Source organism: Patiria miniata, unplaced genomic scaffold (genome assembly GCF_015706575.1).
Source record: "Patiria miniata isolate m_02_andy unplaced genomic scaffold, ASM1570657v1 HiC_scaffold_14, whole genome shotgun sequence".
Taxonomy (NCBI): domain Eukaryota; kingdom Metazoa; phylum Echinodermata; class Asteroidea; order Valvatida; family Asterinidae; genus Patiria; species Patiria miniata.
This window is the reverse complement of record NW_024037052.1, coordinates 12,671,110-12,691,240: the sequence shown is the minus strand read 5'-3', so window position 1 is coordinate 12,691,240 and position 20,131 is coordinate 12,671,110. Positions and strand designations below refer to the sequence as shown.

Below are 20,131 nucleotides of genomic sequence, written 5' to 3'. Positions count from 1 at the left end.
AGGAACAAATCAATTTCTTCATTTCTTCCATGGTCTATTACTTCTATAATTTTGTATCAAATCAAGCATGATATTTTTTTAATTGAGGGCAAAGAACAAATAACTGGACACGAGTCTAAATCTAGTGAGTGAAAGGGCATAATTATGGTCAACGCGTGATTTCATCCCCCCCCCCAAAAAAAAAAAGCTTCAAAAGTCTACCAGCGAGGAAAAATCGAGTAAATGGGGAGTTCTGAAGGAAAGTATGTTTTACCAAAACTACGATTCTGGGTTGTTTTCCGGATTTCAGTCATAGCTGCCAAAATTAACTAAGCGAAGACCAGGCAAAGTGGAATAACTACAGAGTCACTGCGACGAAGAACAAGTTTGAGACAACACCTATTATATTGTCCCGTGAACGTGGCTTGTAAAAACTACAACGCCACGTTCACAGGTTTTGACTTACGCCCTCCCCCCCTTCGCCCCCCCCCCCCCCCCCAGCATCCTCCCTCCCCACCCCCCCCTAAAAAAAACCCACACCTCTGTCACACCCACCTTCTAAACCAATCATCATCGTGCTATACATATGTGCAAATGCTGTATACAAGGAGGTCATAGGTCACCGGTTATTCGATCAGCGCACGTAACATGGCAAACATGGCCGATCACGAAAAGTCGCAGGTAGGCAATGTTTTATAAATTTATACCTGAAGTGTTTTTTTCTATTCAGTTTATATAGTTGCTAATAAACGACGACTCGTCAGGCTTGGCGTTGTGAGGAAATTGGACCTTAAATGTTGGAATCCACCAAGTCCCCGGCTAGCACGACAGCAGCCTGTCATGCCTGTGCTTAGCCCCATAAATGTGGCCTATTTACGGGACTGCCTCCGTAAACATAGGCCACACATCCACATGTACAAAACCGTGTCGCACTTTGCCAAATTTTGATTTTCTCATTTAGGCTTAGTTTGTAAGTTTTTTTTGCTTTAGAAGCATACTCACCCTCTTTAAAGGCTAATCAGAAAGTGCTGCCTTTTTCAGATGTATATTTTTCGTGAAATATCCAGATTCATTTTTACACGTTTGCGTATCAAAATTTCAACATGAAATTTCACAAAAATTAGACATCTGAAAAAGGCAGCACTTTTTGACTAGCCTATAAAGAGGGTGAGTATGCTTTTAAAGCAAAAAAATCCTACAAACTAAGCCTAAATGTGAAAATCAAAATTTGGCAAAGTGCGACACGTTTTTGTACATGTGGATGCGTGGCCTATGTTTACGGAGGCAGTCCAGTAAATAGGCTACATTTATGGGGCTAGCCTGTGCTGTGCTGTGTGACTCTGTGATTTTCCGACTGTGTTTTCATACTGTCTCTGTGACAAAACTGTGCAGCTTGTTGTTTTTATCATAATGTGACGAGGACTTAACATAACGAGAATTGAATTATGAAAATATTTATTTAACTTAATATAAAAATAATAATATCGCGCAAAGTATCCTGGTGCCACATTTTCACAATGTATAACCTCAGTGAACGTCAGTCATTGCAAATAAAAATATGCTGAGAAAAAAACCCAACATGAACACTGACGAATCTTGAAGGTGAGGTTGCCTGAGATCGAAACATCATGATGTTTTCCAAATTAGGCCTAGCCTATCACATTATCAGAAAATACACCATATAGGCCCTACTTGAACTTTAATCCATTTTCTCTAAGTTCAACTTTGTACACAACCTTGAAATTAGCATCATGCTTGTCATGTTAGTACTTTGGAAGGGTTCAAAAAATGGAGATTCGTGTGTGGGATTGGGCTGAGTTAAAAAAACAAAATCCCTAATTTAATTTGAAAATTTATGCTGGTGGATAAATAGAGAAATTTGGTTTTGATATACTTTTTGTGTTCATGTTGTAGGTACTTGAATATCTGAGTGGATTTGGCAATGAGTTTGCCTCTGAGGATCCTAGATGTCCAGATGCTTTGCCACAAGGCCAGGTAAGGAGAAGAAAAACCCGTTTATTTATCAATCTTGACACAATTTGAAAGGTTTACTGTCACTGTGTCACTTCCCCGAATTTCCACTTTGCCGACAACCACTTCGCCTACAACCACTTCGCTGTTTTACCACTTCGACAAATTACCACTTTGCCCATTTGCCACTTCGCCCACATAGTCGCATGTGCACTCGCACGTACATGGCGGAGGCCGTGAAATTTTGGTGGGTTATTTGGCCCACTAATTAAAAATGGTCTTCTTAATAGTGAAGTGGTTGTCGGCGAAGTTGTTGTTGGCGAAGTGACCGACACCCATTTGAAAATATGGATGTTCAAACTGTACCTGATGCAGATACCTGTCCCTTAAGATGCTTGTTTTCTTTTTCAATTTTTCTTTGAATTTGTTTAACTGCAGCCCCTTTACATGTACATGTAGTTGTAATTGTAAGATTTTGAAGAGTATGAAAAGGGCAATACGGTCCTTAAAACATAGAACAGTTAATGACATTTCATTCAAAGGGAGATTTGTTAATAATTTTCCTCCAGAACAACCCCAGAAGTGTGCCTATGGCCTGTATGCTGAGCAGCTGTCTGGAACGGCCTTCACAGCGCCGCGCGTACACAACAAGCGTACCTGGCTGTATCGTATACGTCCGTCGGTCATGCACAGCCGGTTTGAGCCAACACCACAGGGCAACCTAAGCCATAACTGGGACGAGTGGCATCCGGACCCTAACCAGGTACATGTAATTAGAGACTCCGGCGGTCCAGAGTGGTACCGTACTAGTCCGAAAATTTGGGACTCTCAATACTGTGTATGAGAGTCCCAAAACTTAAGGTACTGAAAACATGCAATACAAGAGAATAGACTGGCACCTAAAACAACCAGTCCAACTCGGCTTCAGTACTGCGTCAATCACTGTGCCAAAAGAATCTTTTGGAAAGTTGGGAACTAGTCTCTATTTACTACACATTTCTCCATAGTCAGTCACCAGACTAATGACACTGAGTGAAGAGGTCAGTCTTTTCAAACAGGTGGCCCATGGTTGGACATGGACAATTCCAAATGCTATACTCTACCTTTAATTGTTTGTATTTTAAATTCCAAATCAATTTGATTGTTTTGATAGATGAGATGGCATCCCTTTGCAATTCCTGACCCTGCTTTTGCAAGCGTTGACTTTGTTGAGGTGAGTACAACAATCATTGTTGAAACTGTTTAAAAACTCCCAATTACTAGATTGTGCTCCGTTAAGACAATTCTGCTTCGTGCATCTGCTCTTTGCTCTAAAAAGAATACTGAAATGTGAGGCGTTCTGGCAAAATGCGACAGAACTGGCCAGAGTCAAAATGAGAGTTTTTGCATATTAGGCAAGAGAATAAAATTCTGCTTACAATAGTGTTTGTTGCACTTCAATCAGACATTCCGTTGACAAGATATGGCTGTTTTATTGACATATCAAAAAAAGTGAAATACTGAGAAAAAAAGGCTTTTCATTTTCGAGCTTTGTCATCATGAAAATGAAAGATGCCAATTGTTTTAAATCACATTTATTCTACGATTTTTGTACTATTTCTTTAAAATATATGTAATAGACACAATATCAAAGGCAACAAATACCAATCAAAATGAATATCAAAAAAAAAAATCACCCCCAGTCATTTTTTTTTCATTTTTCTGCATTTGGCCTGTGCTCAGTTCAGTCTCATTTTGCCAGAACGCCTCACTAATACTTCAGTATATTTTACTTTTGTTAATACTGGATGGATCATAATTCTAATTATTAAATATACTGTAATAATTCATACTGTTTTTTTTTTATATTTTAAACCACATTTTGATGAGTGTAAATCTATCAGCTGACGCTGATCATTAAGGGTCTTCAGTTGAATGCGTAACGATAAAAGTATTAATACATTATTATACATGTACAGTCTGTCTAAAAAAAAATGGTACAATTGAAAACGATTTTTTTTCAATATTAAATCTCAACATAAGTAAGTCGTTTTGAGCATCACATTAAAGAAAAAAGACCAGGCTTTCCAATACTTTTTGTTTCATCTCATTTGCTTTTGTCAATCCAGAGATAACTCCAGTTTACTGCGGAACACAAAAATCGAGTTTGTTTCTTTTGCCAAGTTGCAATCTTTTGTGAGCTTCAAGACAGCATGGCACAGTGCTCGAAACAACTCTGCCCATGCATAAAAGTGGCACAAAATCGATTTTGGTGTATCGCACTAAATTGATTATATCTCTGAATTGACAAAAGCAAACAAGATCAAACAAACACTACTGGAAAGCCCAGTCTTTGTTCTTTAATATTATGCCAAGTAAAAATGACTTATTTTGAAATTTCATATTTAACCAATTTTTTTTCTGATTGTACCATTTTTTTTTAGACAGGCTGTATATGCATAACCCATCAATTGAAATTTCAAAGGTAAGTGTCCATGAAATGCAGATGATAGACAACACATTAATTGCGCTGAATTCGTTTTCTACAATACTTTGAGTATTTTTTTAATTAAGTGTAATACTTTGATTATTTTTTATATATTGTGTATGTTCTCTTGTTGGCTGCAGGGATTGAGTACGGTGTGTGGCGCCGGTGATTGTAGGAGTCGGAGTGGTGTTGCCTCACATATCTATGCCTGTAATGCTTCCATGGGGGACAAGTGAGTTGAATTGTTTACCTTCAGCCATTATTCCTTACTCGCCCAAAACCGTCCTGCCTGTTGCTCCCTGTACTGCCTAAAACTGCTCTTGCACTTTTTGGATTAAAACCCTTCTTTTGTCAGATACAGCAAGATACAAGTGTGAACAGTGAGCTTATAGCTTTACAGTGTAAACTGCACCTTTCGTGAGTGTCATAAACCTGTTTTGTATTCCCATGTAGCCTGGTTTTCATTTTGAAAATTCCCCACAAATGACATTCAAAACCTTTTTTTTTCATTGTCTGAAAAGTTACTATGTAATATGTGAAGTTGGTTTAATATGGGTACCCGATCCCATAATCTGGAACCGGTTCCTGACATCAACGTTTGGGTACTCGGGTACCCTAATCTGATGCACAGCCCTACCCCCACCCAAAAAAGGGAAATGTCGTTTTTATGGTTTTTTTTTCTTGCCGTAGTGTCTGCCTAGTGCATGTTACCATTACAAATGTAAAATGTTTCTAAGTAACCTTTGAATTTAATGTTCCGTTCCAATTTAAGCATAAATCTTTGATTTCTCACTGCAGGTGCTTCTACAATTCAGATGGAGACTTCTTGATTGGTAGGTCGAATATTTCACATCATCTAATTCCAACTTGTTATAAAAAGGATGACAAGTGAAGAATATTTAACAAATCTGATCACATTAATCTTTACTTTCATTTGTCCAATTTTCTTGTGGCAGTTCCCCAGCAGGGTACATTGACGATTCACACTGAATTTGGCCGGATGGCAGTGGCTCCCAATGAAATATGTGTCATTCAGGTGAGGACGATAATTTTTGTATTTTATTGATGAATGAAAGTATTTGAATCAGTGTCAATAACCTTTGTGGCGCAAATGAAATAAGTCCAGAATTCCTCCATGGTGAAACGGAAACAGGCCCGGGCACTAGCAGTTTCTCTCGACATCAGAGCATAATGGTTTGGGGGATTTTCACTTGCTGCCGCTCATTTTGAGCTCTGATGCAAGTATAAAAAAAGGCGTTCTTATGACATTATCTATCTTTTATATCAACAATTTAAAGACACCTTAGCGGTATAATACATGTATGCAAAGACTTGAACAGGGGATACCACACAAAGAAGAAATTCTCCACACACAAAAGATATACCGACTGAACGACTCTTTAATATTTTGGCGATGTTATGTTGGCGATATATATTTTGTTGTCTTGTCAATATTATTTCATGTGTGGAAACAAAATTCCAAATTAAATCCGATCAAATGCCAATAGGGTGAACATTACCATGAGTACTTGGCTTATCATAGGAAAAAGGCCAGCTGTTTTGAATATGAAATCTGTTTCAAAATGTTAAAAATATAATTGGTTTTGGGGAAATTTGCATTTGATTAAATCTACTGTTGCTGAAATTACGGTTTTATTGATGACTGATTTTTACATTGATATTTCTATAGCAAGGAATGCGATTCAGTGTTGCCATCACTGAGCCATCACGCGGCTACATCTTGGAGATCTTCAGTGGTCACTTTGTGCTGCCTGACCTTGGGCCTATCGGTAAAGTATCGATTTGTGCAAATATGGATTTGTTTTATCAAGAACTTGTCAATTGGAGGAAGTGGTTCGAACTTCAGTGCAATTTTAAATAATTTAATCAATTTATTGAGCTTTTTTAGCAGCCCTGCAAATAGACTGATATATGGTCAATGCATTATTAACTCTGATGGAGTGGGAACCAGTCTACCCTGAGAGAAATGTATTATCATCCATTTGCAAATATATTGGAATTTTTATAGTACTTATTCAATAACTAAACATGGGCCGCTTGTTTTCGTTCGATGTGTCATTCCAAGGGCGGATCCAGAACACAATTTTGGGGGGGGCCAAAAAAAATTTTGGTTCCCCCCAAAAAGTGGGTCCAAAAAATTACGGCGTGGGGTTCGGGGCCCGCTTAAGGGCCCCGAAAAAATTTTGGATTCTAGATGCTCTGTGGTGTGATCTGAGGCGATTTTTGACCACTTTAACCAATGTTTTTTTTGAGGAAAATATGGTGGTGTACTCACTGCCCAGCCTTTATTGCTATGTCAAAAAGTGGGTCAAAAAAATTACGGCGTGGGGTTCGGGGCCCGCTTAAGGGCCCCGAAAATTTTTTGGATTCTAGATGCTCTGTGGTGCGATCTGAGGCAAATTCTGACCACTTTAACCAATGTTTTTTTTTTGAGGAAAAGATGGTGGTGTACTCATTGCCTGCCGTTATTTCGATGTCACATAAAAAAAAAAAATTGATTTCGTTTTGGGGGGGGCCATGGCCCCCTTTGGCCCCCCCCTGGATCCGCCCTTGTGTCATTCAAAAGTAAATATCTGTTGTATTGTTAGAAATATAGAACTAAACTAGAGCTATGCCTGTTCGATGAACAGGACATAGGCTTTTCCGCATTGTTTTTGTTAATATACAATCTTCAAACTTCAAAAATCAGTATAAAATCACAATGAAGTCATGATGATGTCATCTCAATTTTCACCTATTACACATCCCGGTCTACCTACATACCGAGTTTCAACCCAATCGGACTTGCAGTTCTCTAGATAAAGGTTCTTAAAGTTTGCATATATTGAAGATGACGTCACGTGACCCATGATGAGGTCATTGTGACATCACTCTTTGGTACACAATGTCACTATGAGGTCTCTACATGGGACAAGTTTTCATTAGAATACGAGTTTGTTTTAGGTCCAAAATGCCGCGGGGAACAAAACGTGTACAATGTCTATGGGATTTGGGATAGAACAAAAGGCAAAAAAAGAAAACAAAATCGGAACAAAAACAATGCTTTTCTGCTTTCAAGTGAAAAAGCACTAAGAAAAAACAATTTCAGGGACAGCCATCTTTAATGTGTATTGTTTGTTCGACTTTCAGGTGCTAATGGTCTTGCCAATCCTCGTGACTTTCTGACGCCAAAAGCCTGGTATGAGGATCGTCTGTGTGACTACACTGTCATCTCCAAGTACCAAGGCAAACTCTTCGCTGCCAAGCAGGATCACTCACCATTTGATGTCGTGGCCTGGCATGGCAACTACTGCCCCTACAAGTACGACCTAGACAACTTCATGGTCATCAATGCTGTGGCGTTTGACCACGCTGTAAGTGCAAAACTGGCAAGATGTGTACTTGAACATGAATAAATCTGCTACAAACTGCTAACGAGTGGATTGACCTGAAAGATATCAAAATAAAAAACTGTTAGATGGCCTTAACGTTTCGTCCCCTTTGTTGGAAAGGCAAAATGACAGGTGTACAGGGTGAGTAAAAAAAACAACGAAACCCGAATGTTAGGACTATTGTTTTAGTGAAGTTCTGCATGTAGCACTTTGTAAATCTAGGATATGAAAGCCCAATTCATAAGCTTTCATTTAGTGCAAGAATCATTCAAATCACTTGTGTACTTTTCAAGTTACGGAATTGTAAACACAACCACCGTTTTAAAGTTCTGTTCACGGATCACAAAAAAGGTGTACATTCTTTCAGCAAAACGACAACAATGCACACACATTCCTATGTGAATTTTGACATGGTCCAAGCGGAGTTTGTTTCTTGTTTGTCCTCTGTTCACCCAAGTTTCTGTCATTTGTTCACCCACAGGACCCTTCCATTTTCACCGTGCTGACCTGCCAATCCAACAAGCCGGGTGTTGCCGTTGCTGACTTTGTCATCTTCCCACCGCGCTGGTCGGTTCAGGAACACACCTTCAGACCACCATACTACCACCGTTAGTAACTTCTCAAATAAATTTAATGTATACAAATGTATATCTGTTAATGCTAAAGTCACTTGAATTCCTCAGATGAAGGAAGTTGGAGTGCTGTATTTATTTATATTGAAAAAATGGGTTCAAATCAAGCAAACAGTGACTGTGCTGAACAGATAATCTTAATTACATTACATCAAAGCTTGTGTTTATTACATTTGAACGTTTGACACACATTTCAGGCTGGTAAATGCCAGGGATGACTCAACCACAAGTATTTGTTGCGAGTGACTCCAGTCATCTCAATTAGATTTTGGTTTCTGCTAGTTTTCCGGTGACTTGACAGTAGGGTTGTTCCAAACAACTGCAAGTCTTCGATGCCGTGCTAGTTTAGTCATTCCTAATGGTTTCCAACACCGTACTTTGTGCAAATCTTTGGAATAATTTGGTTCGACAAGACTTCGTTATCATTCTCAGGAGCTGAAGCCAAAATCAGTTTTTTAAAACATATTTTTGTGAATTGTCCTCTGTTCTTTTTTGTAGGCAACTGTATGAGTGAGTTTATGGGACTCATCAAAGGCAGATATGAAGCAAAGGTGAGCTGATATAAAATGAAGAAAGCTTAGTTATTACTTATTTCAATTCAAAATAAACACAAAGCACTGTTTGAACTTGTGACTTCCTCTAAGAGATGAACTACACTAGAACATGACAAATGTTTGGTCGGATAGTGGTCATGTGGTATAATGATTAATGCTGTATGTTAAATACAACAGATCATTTATATTGCATTCATAAATACCTAAGACAGTTTACCCATTCCTATTGGTCAAGAGCCCGTCACGTGGCCGGTATTAAACGCTTGATAAAACACCAGCTGGCTGGCTATTCTTAAACTCTTTTTCAGTGTCACATGAAATTTGGACTCCTATAAAATCTGGTCTCTGTTACCCTTTCATTGGTTGAATGTTCACAATCTTCACTTTAATAGGCATGTGCAATAATACCAATGAGTTTGTATTTTGAGAGACCTAAATTCACACTACACTGGCACCGCTGCGTTCTGCGCCACATCACACAGTTTGTACCATGCGCGCCAATCTCCATATAAGGACTTGTTTACGACTACTCGGGAGAGGGACATACCATAACATAGCTACAGGGGTGTTTCGCAAAACATAAAGTAAAGTTGTTGAACAAATCGCTGGAAATTTATAATATTTGACTTGTTATTACTTTTTGACTGAAAAGGTATTTATGAATGGGAATAAAAATGTGCTTGGCCGGTATTAAACAAGTCTGTTTAAGACCGGCGTGGGGCCTAGTGGCCTATCAGCGTCCATTGACTCCATTCCCCACACCGGTCTTAAATTGACGTGTTTAAAACCTGCCAAACACAAATTTATTCCCATATTCCATTAACACCACTCACATTTCCAGATGGAGAAAATTTCTGATATTACCCCAAATAAGAATTCCAGCTATTTTGAGGTTGTTGACTTTGGAATTGAACCCTCAACCTTTTGAACAGCTTATCTTCGCATTTCATCATTGTCACACAACGTAAATGTCTTGCCCTAGCACACAGATGACCGTTTTATTACCCCATTGTCCTTTGCTGTTCAGAGCTATTAGTCGTAATGATGTTGTTTGTACCATTTCTGGTTCAGTTAAATGGATTTTCACTCTACAGTGTACTGTGCTGTCAGTGCAGTACAATTGCAAAATTTGTGCAATGAGTCGTATTTTTCAAAACAATCAACACTCTTCCACTGAAAACAAAGTTTCAATAATATGAGAGGGACTGGAAATTTTAATGAATTGTAAAAAGATTTCAATGTTTGCAAACTACTTCATAGGGCATAGAAGTTTAATATTATTTTTTAAATATGAAGGACATTAACTTTCATGTTTCAGCTTTGATTATTGAAAAAGTTCTAAAGGAATCAAGGCTACTTTACTTACTTTCTAGAGTCCCTGGTTCGAATCCCTTCAGTCCGTGAATCTTACAATGAAATAGACATTATAGAAAAGTACCTGAAAATTGGGTACACAGGAATTTTTAGCTGTTCACAAGAACATTTCTGCTCCCAGGAGCATTTCAGTCGTGAACCAATTTCTTTTTGAGCATTTGCTTTTAGTGGGGGGGGGGGTTGGATTAGTGGTAAGGTTTGTGACTCCTGAATAGAGGGTTAATTAGGGGTTAGAATCCAACTGCTGGTCATATGCTGTGTCCTTGGGCAAGCCACTTTACCCCACTTGCCTCTCTCCACCCAGGAGTATAAATGGGTACCGGCATTAGCTGGGAGTAACCTGCAATAGACTGGCATCCCATCCAGAGCGAATAGAAATATTCGCAGTCATTTAAAGGGAAGATACAACATTTGCAAACATCACAAACGAAATGATCAAATAATCACGAAATACCTGACTAGATTGTTAGGGAATGACAGTCTAAAGCATCCTGTAAAATTGTGGCTTCTGGTGTGCTGTCATTTTCAAGAAAAATGGTATTTTTCCAACGCTGGTCGGCCGACCAGCGTTGGAGAAAACTGGCTTTTTTTTCTCAAAAACTGACCCTAATTTTGCATAATTAGTTATTCCGCGTTTTCTTTGCAATTGATTACACACCTGTGAAGGGGTACAAGCCTGCTAGACTGATTCTCTGACATTGCAATTTCCCAAAGTCATGATTGCTCCGTTTCATCTAAAGTGGGGTCAGGGAACCAGACTACAAGAACATGTTCATTTCATGTTTTTTTCTAGCATCTACAAGCCCAAAACGTGAAACAAGTCATTTCGACAATATTTGCTATAACATACTAATGCTCCAAATCCATTTATTTCTAAAAATTGCAGCAAAAGCAAATGTTGTACATTCCCTTTAATGTCACTGAAACCGGAGATAAACGCCGGCCTGATGGGCCATATTGGATCATGACAGACTTGACTTTACTTGTTACTTATTGTTTTTAGGAGGAAGGGTTCCAGGCAGGGGGTGCCACCCTTCACAGCATTATGACCCCCCATGGACCAGACGCAGCTTGCTTTGAGAAGGCCTCCAGTGATGAGTTGAAGCCACAACACATTGCCGATGGCACCATGGTAAGAATATCCAATCCATATGCCATATGTTTGAGCACATGAGGGCGGTGGAACACTGGGTACATACAGTAGAAATGTCATGTTTATTTATCCAATTTGTTTACTTTACTTCAATCTAAAATCTTGTACAAATGTAATTTCTTATCGATATAAGCGTATTACTCCCTGTACTGCCCAAATGCCCCCAAACCGCTCTGCCTATTACTGTCCTGTCTGTTACTCCCTGTTCTGTCCCAATGCCCCCAAATCGCTCTGCCTATTACTCCCTGTACTGCCCCAAACCGCTCTGCCTATTACTCCCTGTACTGCCCCAAACCGCTCTGCCTATTACTCCCTGTACTGCCCCAAACCGTCCTGTCTGTTACTCCCTGTTCTGTCCCAAACCGCTCTGCCTATTACTCCCTGTACTGCCCCAAACCACCCAGCCTGTTACTCACTGTACTGCCCAAAACCGCCCTGCCTATTACTTCCTGCAATGCCCCAAACCCGGTTTACCGCCCTGCCTATTACTCCTTGTACTGCCTCAAACTCCCTGTAACGCCCAAAACTGCCCTGCCTGTTACTCCCTGTACTGCTCCAAACCGCCCTGCCTGTTACTCCCTGTACTGCTCCAAACCGCCCTGCCTGTTACTCCCTGTACTGCTCCAAACCGCCCTGCCTGTTACTCCCTGTACTGCTCCAAACCGCCCTGCCTATTACTCCCTGTACAGCCCCAAACTGCCCGAGCACTCAATGACTTTAAAGATTCTTCAGTAAATAAACACAAGGTAAGACAATGTAGTACAGGTGCTAATTGGCTAAAAAGAAACGGAAAAACGGCATTGCAGGGGATATGGGGAAAAAGTAGAAGAACAGTTCAACTTTTGAAAAACTTTCAACAAAAACAATTTTGTTGTTGACGTGCTGTAAGCACAGAATCAGCCAATATTTTTCTTAATTTTTGAGACAGTTTATCAATTTGTCATTTCTTTCACAGGCATTCATGTTCGAGAGCTCCTTCAGCATGGCCTTAACCAAATGGGGCAGTCTGACGTGCCAGAAGGTGGACAAGAAATACAACGAATGCTGGGAGCCCCTGCAGAAACACTTCAAGCCGTCTTAAATCATACAGCTGATTCGTGGTGGAGTAGTAAGGGTGTGGCTGGGCATGGTTGGGGGGGGGGGGGCTGATTTTACTGATGGAGTATTTAGGGGACTTTGGCATGGCTGTTGGGAGATGTGACCTATTGTGAAAGAACATTTATAGATACTACAGAAATACATCATGATGTATGTAACTCAATCAATCAGATAATTTATTTTTGGGTAGTAGGAGGAATATCTAGCATGGTGGAGCTTTGAGCCAAAGAGAGGGATTTTATCAAGGAAAAAATATAGATTTCCAAACCAAAGGGAACAGGTTTTTGATTTAAGGGATCACAAGCAGCTAATTAAAACTGAATCATGTGTTTGATTGTCTCGCTCTATGCCACAAAAACCTGTGAGATTTTACGAGAATACAGCACATCTGGGTTCCATGTATTATGTCCTATTTTTTTGCACTTATTTTGAGTCCTGACTTGGCCTATCCAATCACGGGCAATAAATTGGTATTTTGAAAGAAAAGAAAGCATTTCAATTTACAACATATTGAAAATATTTCGAATTGATGACTATTGTGAAATTAAAATTTTTGACCAAAAGTTTGCGTTCAATCAATCACACAGATTTTGTGAATAGGGTAAAGTCAAACACGAGAGTCTATGACTAGACTAGTCAGTGTTTGGTACCAAGACATTCACATAAAAAGTGAACGTGGACTGGCGAGACTTGCACGCTCTATCGGAAAGGGAGGGGGGGGGGGGGCTTGAAATGACCTCTATGGGCACTTACTTTTAACCAATGACAAGTCATGCTGTTTATGGATATGTGTACCTGGAAGCCAAAGACGGGCCTCATATTCAAACTGCACAAAATGTTTGTAGCCACTTCCTGTCAAAATGTATTCAACGTCATAGTGCATGCTATACACAAAGGAATATATAATGGCCATACAAGCTTAACAGGAACTTGCGTTCCTCAAATGCCATGTTGGGTTGTTGATACGAGAGTGTGTACCCTCCCATCTGTGACTCCTCCCCTTTTGAAGAGTGATACATTTGAGCAATATTAATCACGATTTGGTTCTTCCGCCCAGATTGTAAGCTATTGATAAGTTTGCTGTCACGAGTTGTAATACATTGCATAGTTTATATTCATACCTAAGACAATTTACCAATTCCTATTGGTCGAGAGCCTGTTATGTGGGTGCTTTTAAACCACTGATAACACGCCGGCTGGTTTTTAACACTGTTTTTCCTGCAGCCCTAGCCCTGCATTCTGCGACACCTCAAACAGTATACGTGCCGTGCGTGCGCCAATTTCCATAAAATAAGGAGATTTTTAGCACTTGCGCACCACTGATCTCTATATAAAGACTGGATAGCGAATGTGCATACAACATTCACACAATAAATTTTGCATATTGACCAATTCGCCCCCGGTCTCACGAAGATGGCCGCGTATAATACGAACGTTCTACGCGTAAATACGCGCGCGTTGTATCAACAGTTGACGCGCATTTTGGTCACGTACACATATTATGATGTTCTAAAAGGGACACATTTCCGTAGTGATTATTATTTCAAAAACGAAAAAGTGATCTGCGGCATGATAAAAGTAACCACGACAATAGAAAAATTGTAGTAAACCTTGGTCAGTGGTGGTGGACAAAATATAAGTCAAGTGAACCGCGATGTTACAAAAGAAATTATGCTGTCTATACAGACGGCAACTTGTCCTTTGTAGATCACCAGCCGGTCTCACCAATATGGCGTCAAATTCATACATTGTGCAGCTCTTTATTAGCTATCCAGTCTTTATATAGAGATCAGTGTCGCGCACCAGGTATGTATCATAGACTTGGACAGAGGGATGTTTCACAAAACATGAGTTAAAATAGTAGAACAAAATCGTTCGAAAGTTGTGAATTTTTGACTTTTTGAAAGAACGGTATTGATGATTGAGTTCAATTCAGGCCATTATTAGCGTCTAGGCCCCTAGCTGTTTTAAAACTGGCTGAGCACATATTTATTCCCTTATTGTCTAACATGCCACAATTAAGAAATGCCAACATTTATTTTATGAAAACAATTCTCTTACGTTATCTCTTTGATGTATTCATCTTTTTTAAGGTTTTCTTTTGGTTTGGGGCATTATTTAAATTGACCTTGCCTTTTGACATTACAGCTTAAACACTAGATATTTACAGTTTGGGAAATTTTCAAACTGAAATTTAAATATTTTTTTGTTAAGCTCTGGTAGGAGCTTCTACATGTCACTTGGTGGTCGGTCGGTCTGTCAGTCTGTCCCCGGCCCCGAAAATTGACCAAAAGTATGGTGTTCCATATGTGACATCGGTGTCGCATTTTTCGGCAACACATTTTTCAGCTCTGGCAGGGATCATTTTGATCAATTGCAAGACTTTCATGCAAGACTTTCATGCAAGACTTTCATGCAAGACTTCTTGCAACACGGCCAGAGCTTGTTGTGCACTCGCACTCGTTCTTCATGGCATTTACTACCAGCCCCATTCAGTATCAGTCACTCGGTCAATCAATAATTTAGTAAATCAGTCAATAATTCAGTCAATTAATCAATACATTACACTTGTTTAAGTGATCTGAAATTGTAATATGTCTACTTTGCAGAGACTTGTTGTGTGCTTGCCTTTTAAAATATATTTCTCTTTAATATTTCTATTATTTTAAGTTTCATTTTCGTTTAACTATAAGAACAGTTATTTCCTTTTAGAGTTCAAACTTTTATGTTGTTTCCTCCTGTTCTCATTTAGTATGAATGCTTCTAAGAAATACTTTTATGATATGAAATACGAAATACTTTTATGATTTTATGATATGAAACTACATGTAGCTGCGGGAATTTGAGGAGCAATAGTTTACCCTTTATGGTGTTATAATATCCATGACTATAGTGTGTGTACGTGGATCACGGTTCTGTATGTGTTGAGGTGGCGGGTAATGGAAATGTGTTCATCATAATCTTGTGAATAAAGGTTGCAGATGACAACTTTTATGAACTGTTTTTCCCCTGAATATTTTGTTTTAAGGTGTGGCATTTCCTCTCCTTCATATTCATTTTTAGGGGGCATTAGGAGAGTTTGGCTTAGCTTTTGTTTAACATGTAGGAACCAACGTTTATTGGAGTTGATTGGTCAGTTCACTTATCTTCTTGACCAACAAATTGGTGAAGTTCCATGATGAAAATTAAATTCGTGACTGGGTGACCGTTTTAGCAGATTTTCTGCTTGATCTGACATTTTTTTCAGAAAAAAAACACACACACGAATCTAGCAGAATTGTGCGATTTTCATCTGTGTCACCCTGGTGGACACGTACATATTTTACTGCGCGTGCTGAATCAAATTTTGACGTGCTTATTGTTCGTTTTTGATGTATTTTGTGTAATTCTAGGTGATTTACCAGATTTTTATTGAATCTAGCACAATTTTTGAAATACATCTAGCAGAAATGTGCAACTTTCATCTGGTCACCCTGATTTGTGAATAAAAATACTTCATCGGGTAGTGATCGATCTACGGAAGACGGATAGTGCCACTCAATAAGTGTGAATATTTTTTTTGTACGTGTGAAAATATTTTTTTTGGCGGCCGCCAGATAATAAGTGGCGGCCACTGTACAAAAAAAATATTTTCAGGCTTATTATCTGGCGGCCACCACTTATTAAGTGGCGGCCGCCAGATAATAAGTCTGAATATATTTTTGTGTACGTGTGAAAATATTTTTTTGGTACAGCGGCCGCCACTTATTATCTGGCGGCCGCCACATAATAAGTGGCGGCCGCTGTACCAAAAAAAAATATTTTCACACGTACACAAAAATATATTCAGACTTATTGAGTGGCACTATCCGTCTTCCATCAGGTTGCAGACACGTACGATGTTTTTGTAGACCAGAATTTGTATTAAACATTGAGGGACTGGTACACGTCTAGTTTGCTACGGTTCATGACCGCTGCAATACAATAATCCCGCTCCAATCCTAGTACACGCATTGTTTATGTTTCACATCTGGTCAATATTTCATATTTTTTCCCCTCCGTGTCATAACACGCAACGACCCCGCAGTTGAAATTTCACATTTTTTACGAGGCTCACCGGGCACAGCCGAGTCTCGTAGCCCGGTGCTGGGCGGCAAATCGACCGGGGATCAAAGAGGTATCAACTCGGTAAACCAGAAATCTTGACGTGTTGGTTCTCGGCCTCAAGCCTACCACATGCGTCACAAGCAAGAAGAGAAAGAGGCAGAAGTGAGAGGGATGTTTTTCTCAGGTTTTACGGATCTAGGTTTCGGAACAGATGCGATGTGGGAATAGACGGCTCTAAATTGGTTGGAAATCCGGGGGATTTCCAGGAGCCGATGTCATGAGTTTCGGCAATTAGTAGGTCAAAGGAAAGTCTCAAGTCCGCGCCGTAAGTCTGCGGATCTCTCAAGTTGAAATCAAGTTTTTGTCTTTGGTTGGAGATACGGGTAGCTAAAAAGGTCTTCACCCACGAAACGTATTTGATGTCAACAATAAACTCCGGATTTAGAACCTTCTCCCAATATCAAATTTGTTTCCAGGTAGGTACCGCTAAAGAGTTGTTGTGGGTCGTTCAGGGGTTGTGGAGGGCAGTAGAACAGGATGATGTAATGTAAGATTTTATCCATCCACAATTCTAAGTCACTCATTGCCGGTTAAAGACCCCTTGCAAAGTGCGCTCTCGCTGAGGGCAGTTTTGTAATTGAAAGTCAGTGACAGTGAAAGCACAAACTGTCTATATACTCATACATATATCAGAGAGGAACAAAGACCAGTCCCTATGTGACGTCACAGATGATGGAATCGTAAAGCCAAAGGATAAGCAACGAAACGGTCGCTCATTGGTCTCGACAGTATTTTCGTGGGAGGAGCAATGAAATAAAGAAGGGGGTTAGAGTTTGAATATCTTCTGGGAAACGAAGGTTACACGATCCTATAGTAATTAAGCATATTCCTCTTTAATTATAAGGAATAACTTCAGACTGACAGCAATCTCCCAAAGTACTGGATTTTTTGTGTGCAATAGGTGAACTTAGCACTCCGAGGTGGCCGGAGATTGCAAATATGAGACGACATCAAAGGAATTTTTGGCGCAAAAAAAAGCTGTCGGCTGTGACGCCTAGTGGAGCGATACCATTGCATGCACTGAGGGCTGAAACAAGATATGCAAATATTGCACGTCAATGCTGACTTGTGAAACTTTGCTTTTATTAACTGGTAGGTTTCTAAGTTGTATGCATCTTGCCAACTGGAAGTAGTATTTTTTATATTAATATATTAATATTAATATTAATCATATCTGGTTATGAAACCAAGGATTCCTTATATAAAAGCGCCCTATAGGCATTAGCTCGCAAGCCTGAAGAATCCTGTGATGGAGAGAAGACTAGGGCCTTCAAGAAGAAATTACAGTTTTAGAGGTGGGAGGAAAAGCCCAGAAGAATATTCTGGGGAAAACCCACGGAATCAGGTAGGGACTGACAACCCAATCCACATGTTGACCCAGGCGGGACGGGTCACAGCGGTGGAAGGCGAGGAAAGTACCGCTACGCCAACTTAGCTCTAATACAAACGTTGGTATTACCAAACATATTGCGCGGAATACCCCCATTTACATGCTGCATGCACGATGGCATTGGAAGAAACAGAAACATCTTTTGTTTTTCGCTTGAAATTTGACAACGATCGTTTGATAATTAATTATCGGCTTTTTTAAGCTCTGGTAGGAGCTTCTACATGTCACTTGGGGGTCGGTCGGTCGGTCTGGCTATCTGTCTGTCCCCGAAAATTGACCAAAAGTATGGTGTTAGTGTGCCATTGGCGTCGCATTTTTTTCGGCGTCGCATTTTTAAGCTCTGGCAGGGATCATTTTGATCGATTTCATGCAAGACTTCTTGCAACACGGTCAGAGCTTATTATGCACTCGCACTTGTTATTGAGTGAGTTTGTTTCTGCATTCAATAGGGGACGTTGAACAATAGAGGACAATAGGTCCACAATTCCTGAAGGTCCCCAATTTGGCGATCGTGTACAAAACATATGGGAGGTCTTCCTAAAAAGTTAAAGTACAAACAAAAGAGGGACAATAGGGGGTCCCCGATTGCAGGCAAATACACACTCATGCTATATAAGGATACAGACAACATGCACATCGAAAATTGGTATAAACTAGTTTGTTGATAAAGCAATCGTAAATTTATTTAAAATATCTCACTTAAGTCCTCACAAAGAAAGGGGGTGTATAAAGTTGCTTGCGTTTGTGTTAAAGATTTGGCAAATCCTCCCCCGAGGTCCTCCTTTTCACTTTCTGTCGCCTTCACGCCGAGCCGCCTCGCGGGCGCGTAATTCAAGGCGCTAAGCATTGGAGGTGTGGTCGCCATATACCGCGGTATGGGTACAGTAAAGAGAGCATCACTGCCCACATCATGGGTATTATCACCGGAATGACCGCGAGCAAGAAACATCATACTCCTCTGATATACGAGACGAGCCGCGATTCGTCCCGCTTGGCCCACTTCAGCCCGGTGCACTGGCCTGATGAGCTGAGGGGATTTGGGCCTGCTGACAGGTCAACTTTTCTGGCTAGGACTATACGGGGTGGGTAAAAAAAAACCAGAAACCGAGATATTATTGCTAATTGGAACAGAAGTAGGGCACATTTGAATCAAAGGGAGAAATCCTCTGTTAAGGTGAATCTCCTCTTTAAAATGACACCGTGATCGTGTCCTTACATTCACAGTTGACTGTGCAGTGACCAAGTGGTGTCGTTTTGTCACAGAGTAAAAGGCTATGGTTGCCAATCAAGGCAGGTGGGGACAAAAAGAGATTTCACCATGAAAAGTGGCGCAATTCTCTAAATATACCCTTTCATAGAAATGGTCACTGCTCAGTCAACAGTGAATGTAATGACATGATCAGGGTGTTATTTTAAAGAAGAGATTCAACCCTAACAGATGATATCTCCCTTTGATTCACATGTGCCCTACCTCTGTTCCAATTAGCAACAACATCTCAGTTTCGTTTTTTTTCCACCCTGTACAGAATGTCCCCCAAAACGTGTCCGTCTAACTATTTTTGACATAACTACAAAACAATGAAGTCAATTTTGAAAATGTTTGGTTGTGCAGATACTCCTTATCCTTGGCCTAAACTCCTAGGAGTTTCATTTCATTTTAGTCACGCATCACTGCACAATGGTCAATTGATCACAACATGTTTGGACACTGTGACCAAGTTCCTTGCCTTAATCAGTTTCAGTGCTGTGTTATGTAAGCTGTGTAATTTCTTGCATGTTATGAAAAAAATAGCTGATGTGGTTTGGGATTGGAATCATTTGCCCTTGAGCATTACACTGAGGTCTTGCCATGATGTGATAGCCAGGCAAATGATTCCAATCCCAACCGCAGCCCTTGTTACAACATGCAGGATTTTACACAGCTTTAACGCAGCTCTGAAATTCATTTAAGGCATGCTAGGAACTTGGTCACAGG

At 40.0% G+C, this 20,131-nt stretch overlaps 1 protein-coding gene across 1 annotated transcript; it reads left to right on the top strand.

Moving 5' to 3' along the window:
- The first annotated feature begins 609 nt into the window (after nucleotides 1–609).
- LOC119722109 (homogentisate 1,2-dioxygenase-like) lies at nucleotides 610–13,706 on the top strand. Its single transcript, XM_038192135.1, has 13 exons — nucleotides 610–660; nucleotides 1,894–1,974; nucleotides 2,520–2,713; nucleotides 3,104–3,163; nucleotides 4,558–4,649; nucleotides 5,216–5,250; nucleotides 5,374–5,453; nucleotides 6,108–6,207; nucleotides 7,568–7,791; nucleotides 8,291–8,417; nucleotides 8,940–8,992; nucleotides 11,373–11,501; nucleotides 12,478–13,706. Exons 2-13 carry the CDS (start codon nucleotides 1,947–1,949, stop codon nucleotides 12,601–12,603), a joined length of 1,248 nt encoding a protein of 415 aa, XP_038048063.1. The 5' UTR covers nucleotides 610–660; nucleotides 1,894–1,946; the 3' UTR covers nucleotides 12,604–13,706.
- The last annotated feature ends 6,425 nt before the right edge of the window (nucleotides 13,707–20,131 follow it).

Excerpts from the sequence above, each read along its gene's own strand:
- LOC119722109 (XM_038192135.1), top strand. The coding sequence starts at position 1,947 with ATGTCCAGATGCTTTGCCACAAGGCCAG. Across the intron at positions 1,975-2,519 it reads ATGCTTTGCCACAAGGCCAG|AACAACCCCAGAAGTGTGCC; the intron begins GTAAGGAGAAGA and ends ATTTTCCTCCAG. Across the intron at positions 11,502-12,477 it reads ACATTGCCGATGGCACCATG|GCATTCATGTTCGAGAGCTC; the intron begins GTAAGAATATCC and ends TTTCTTTCACAG.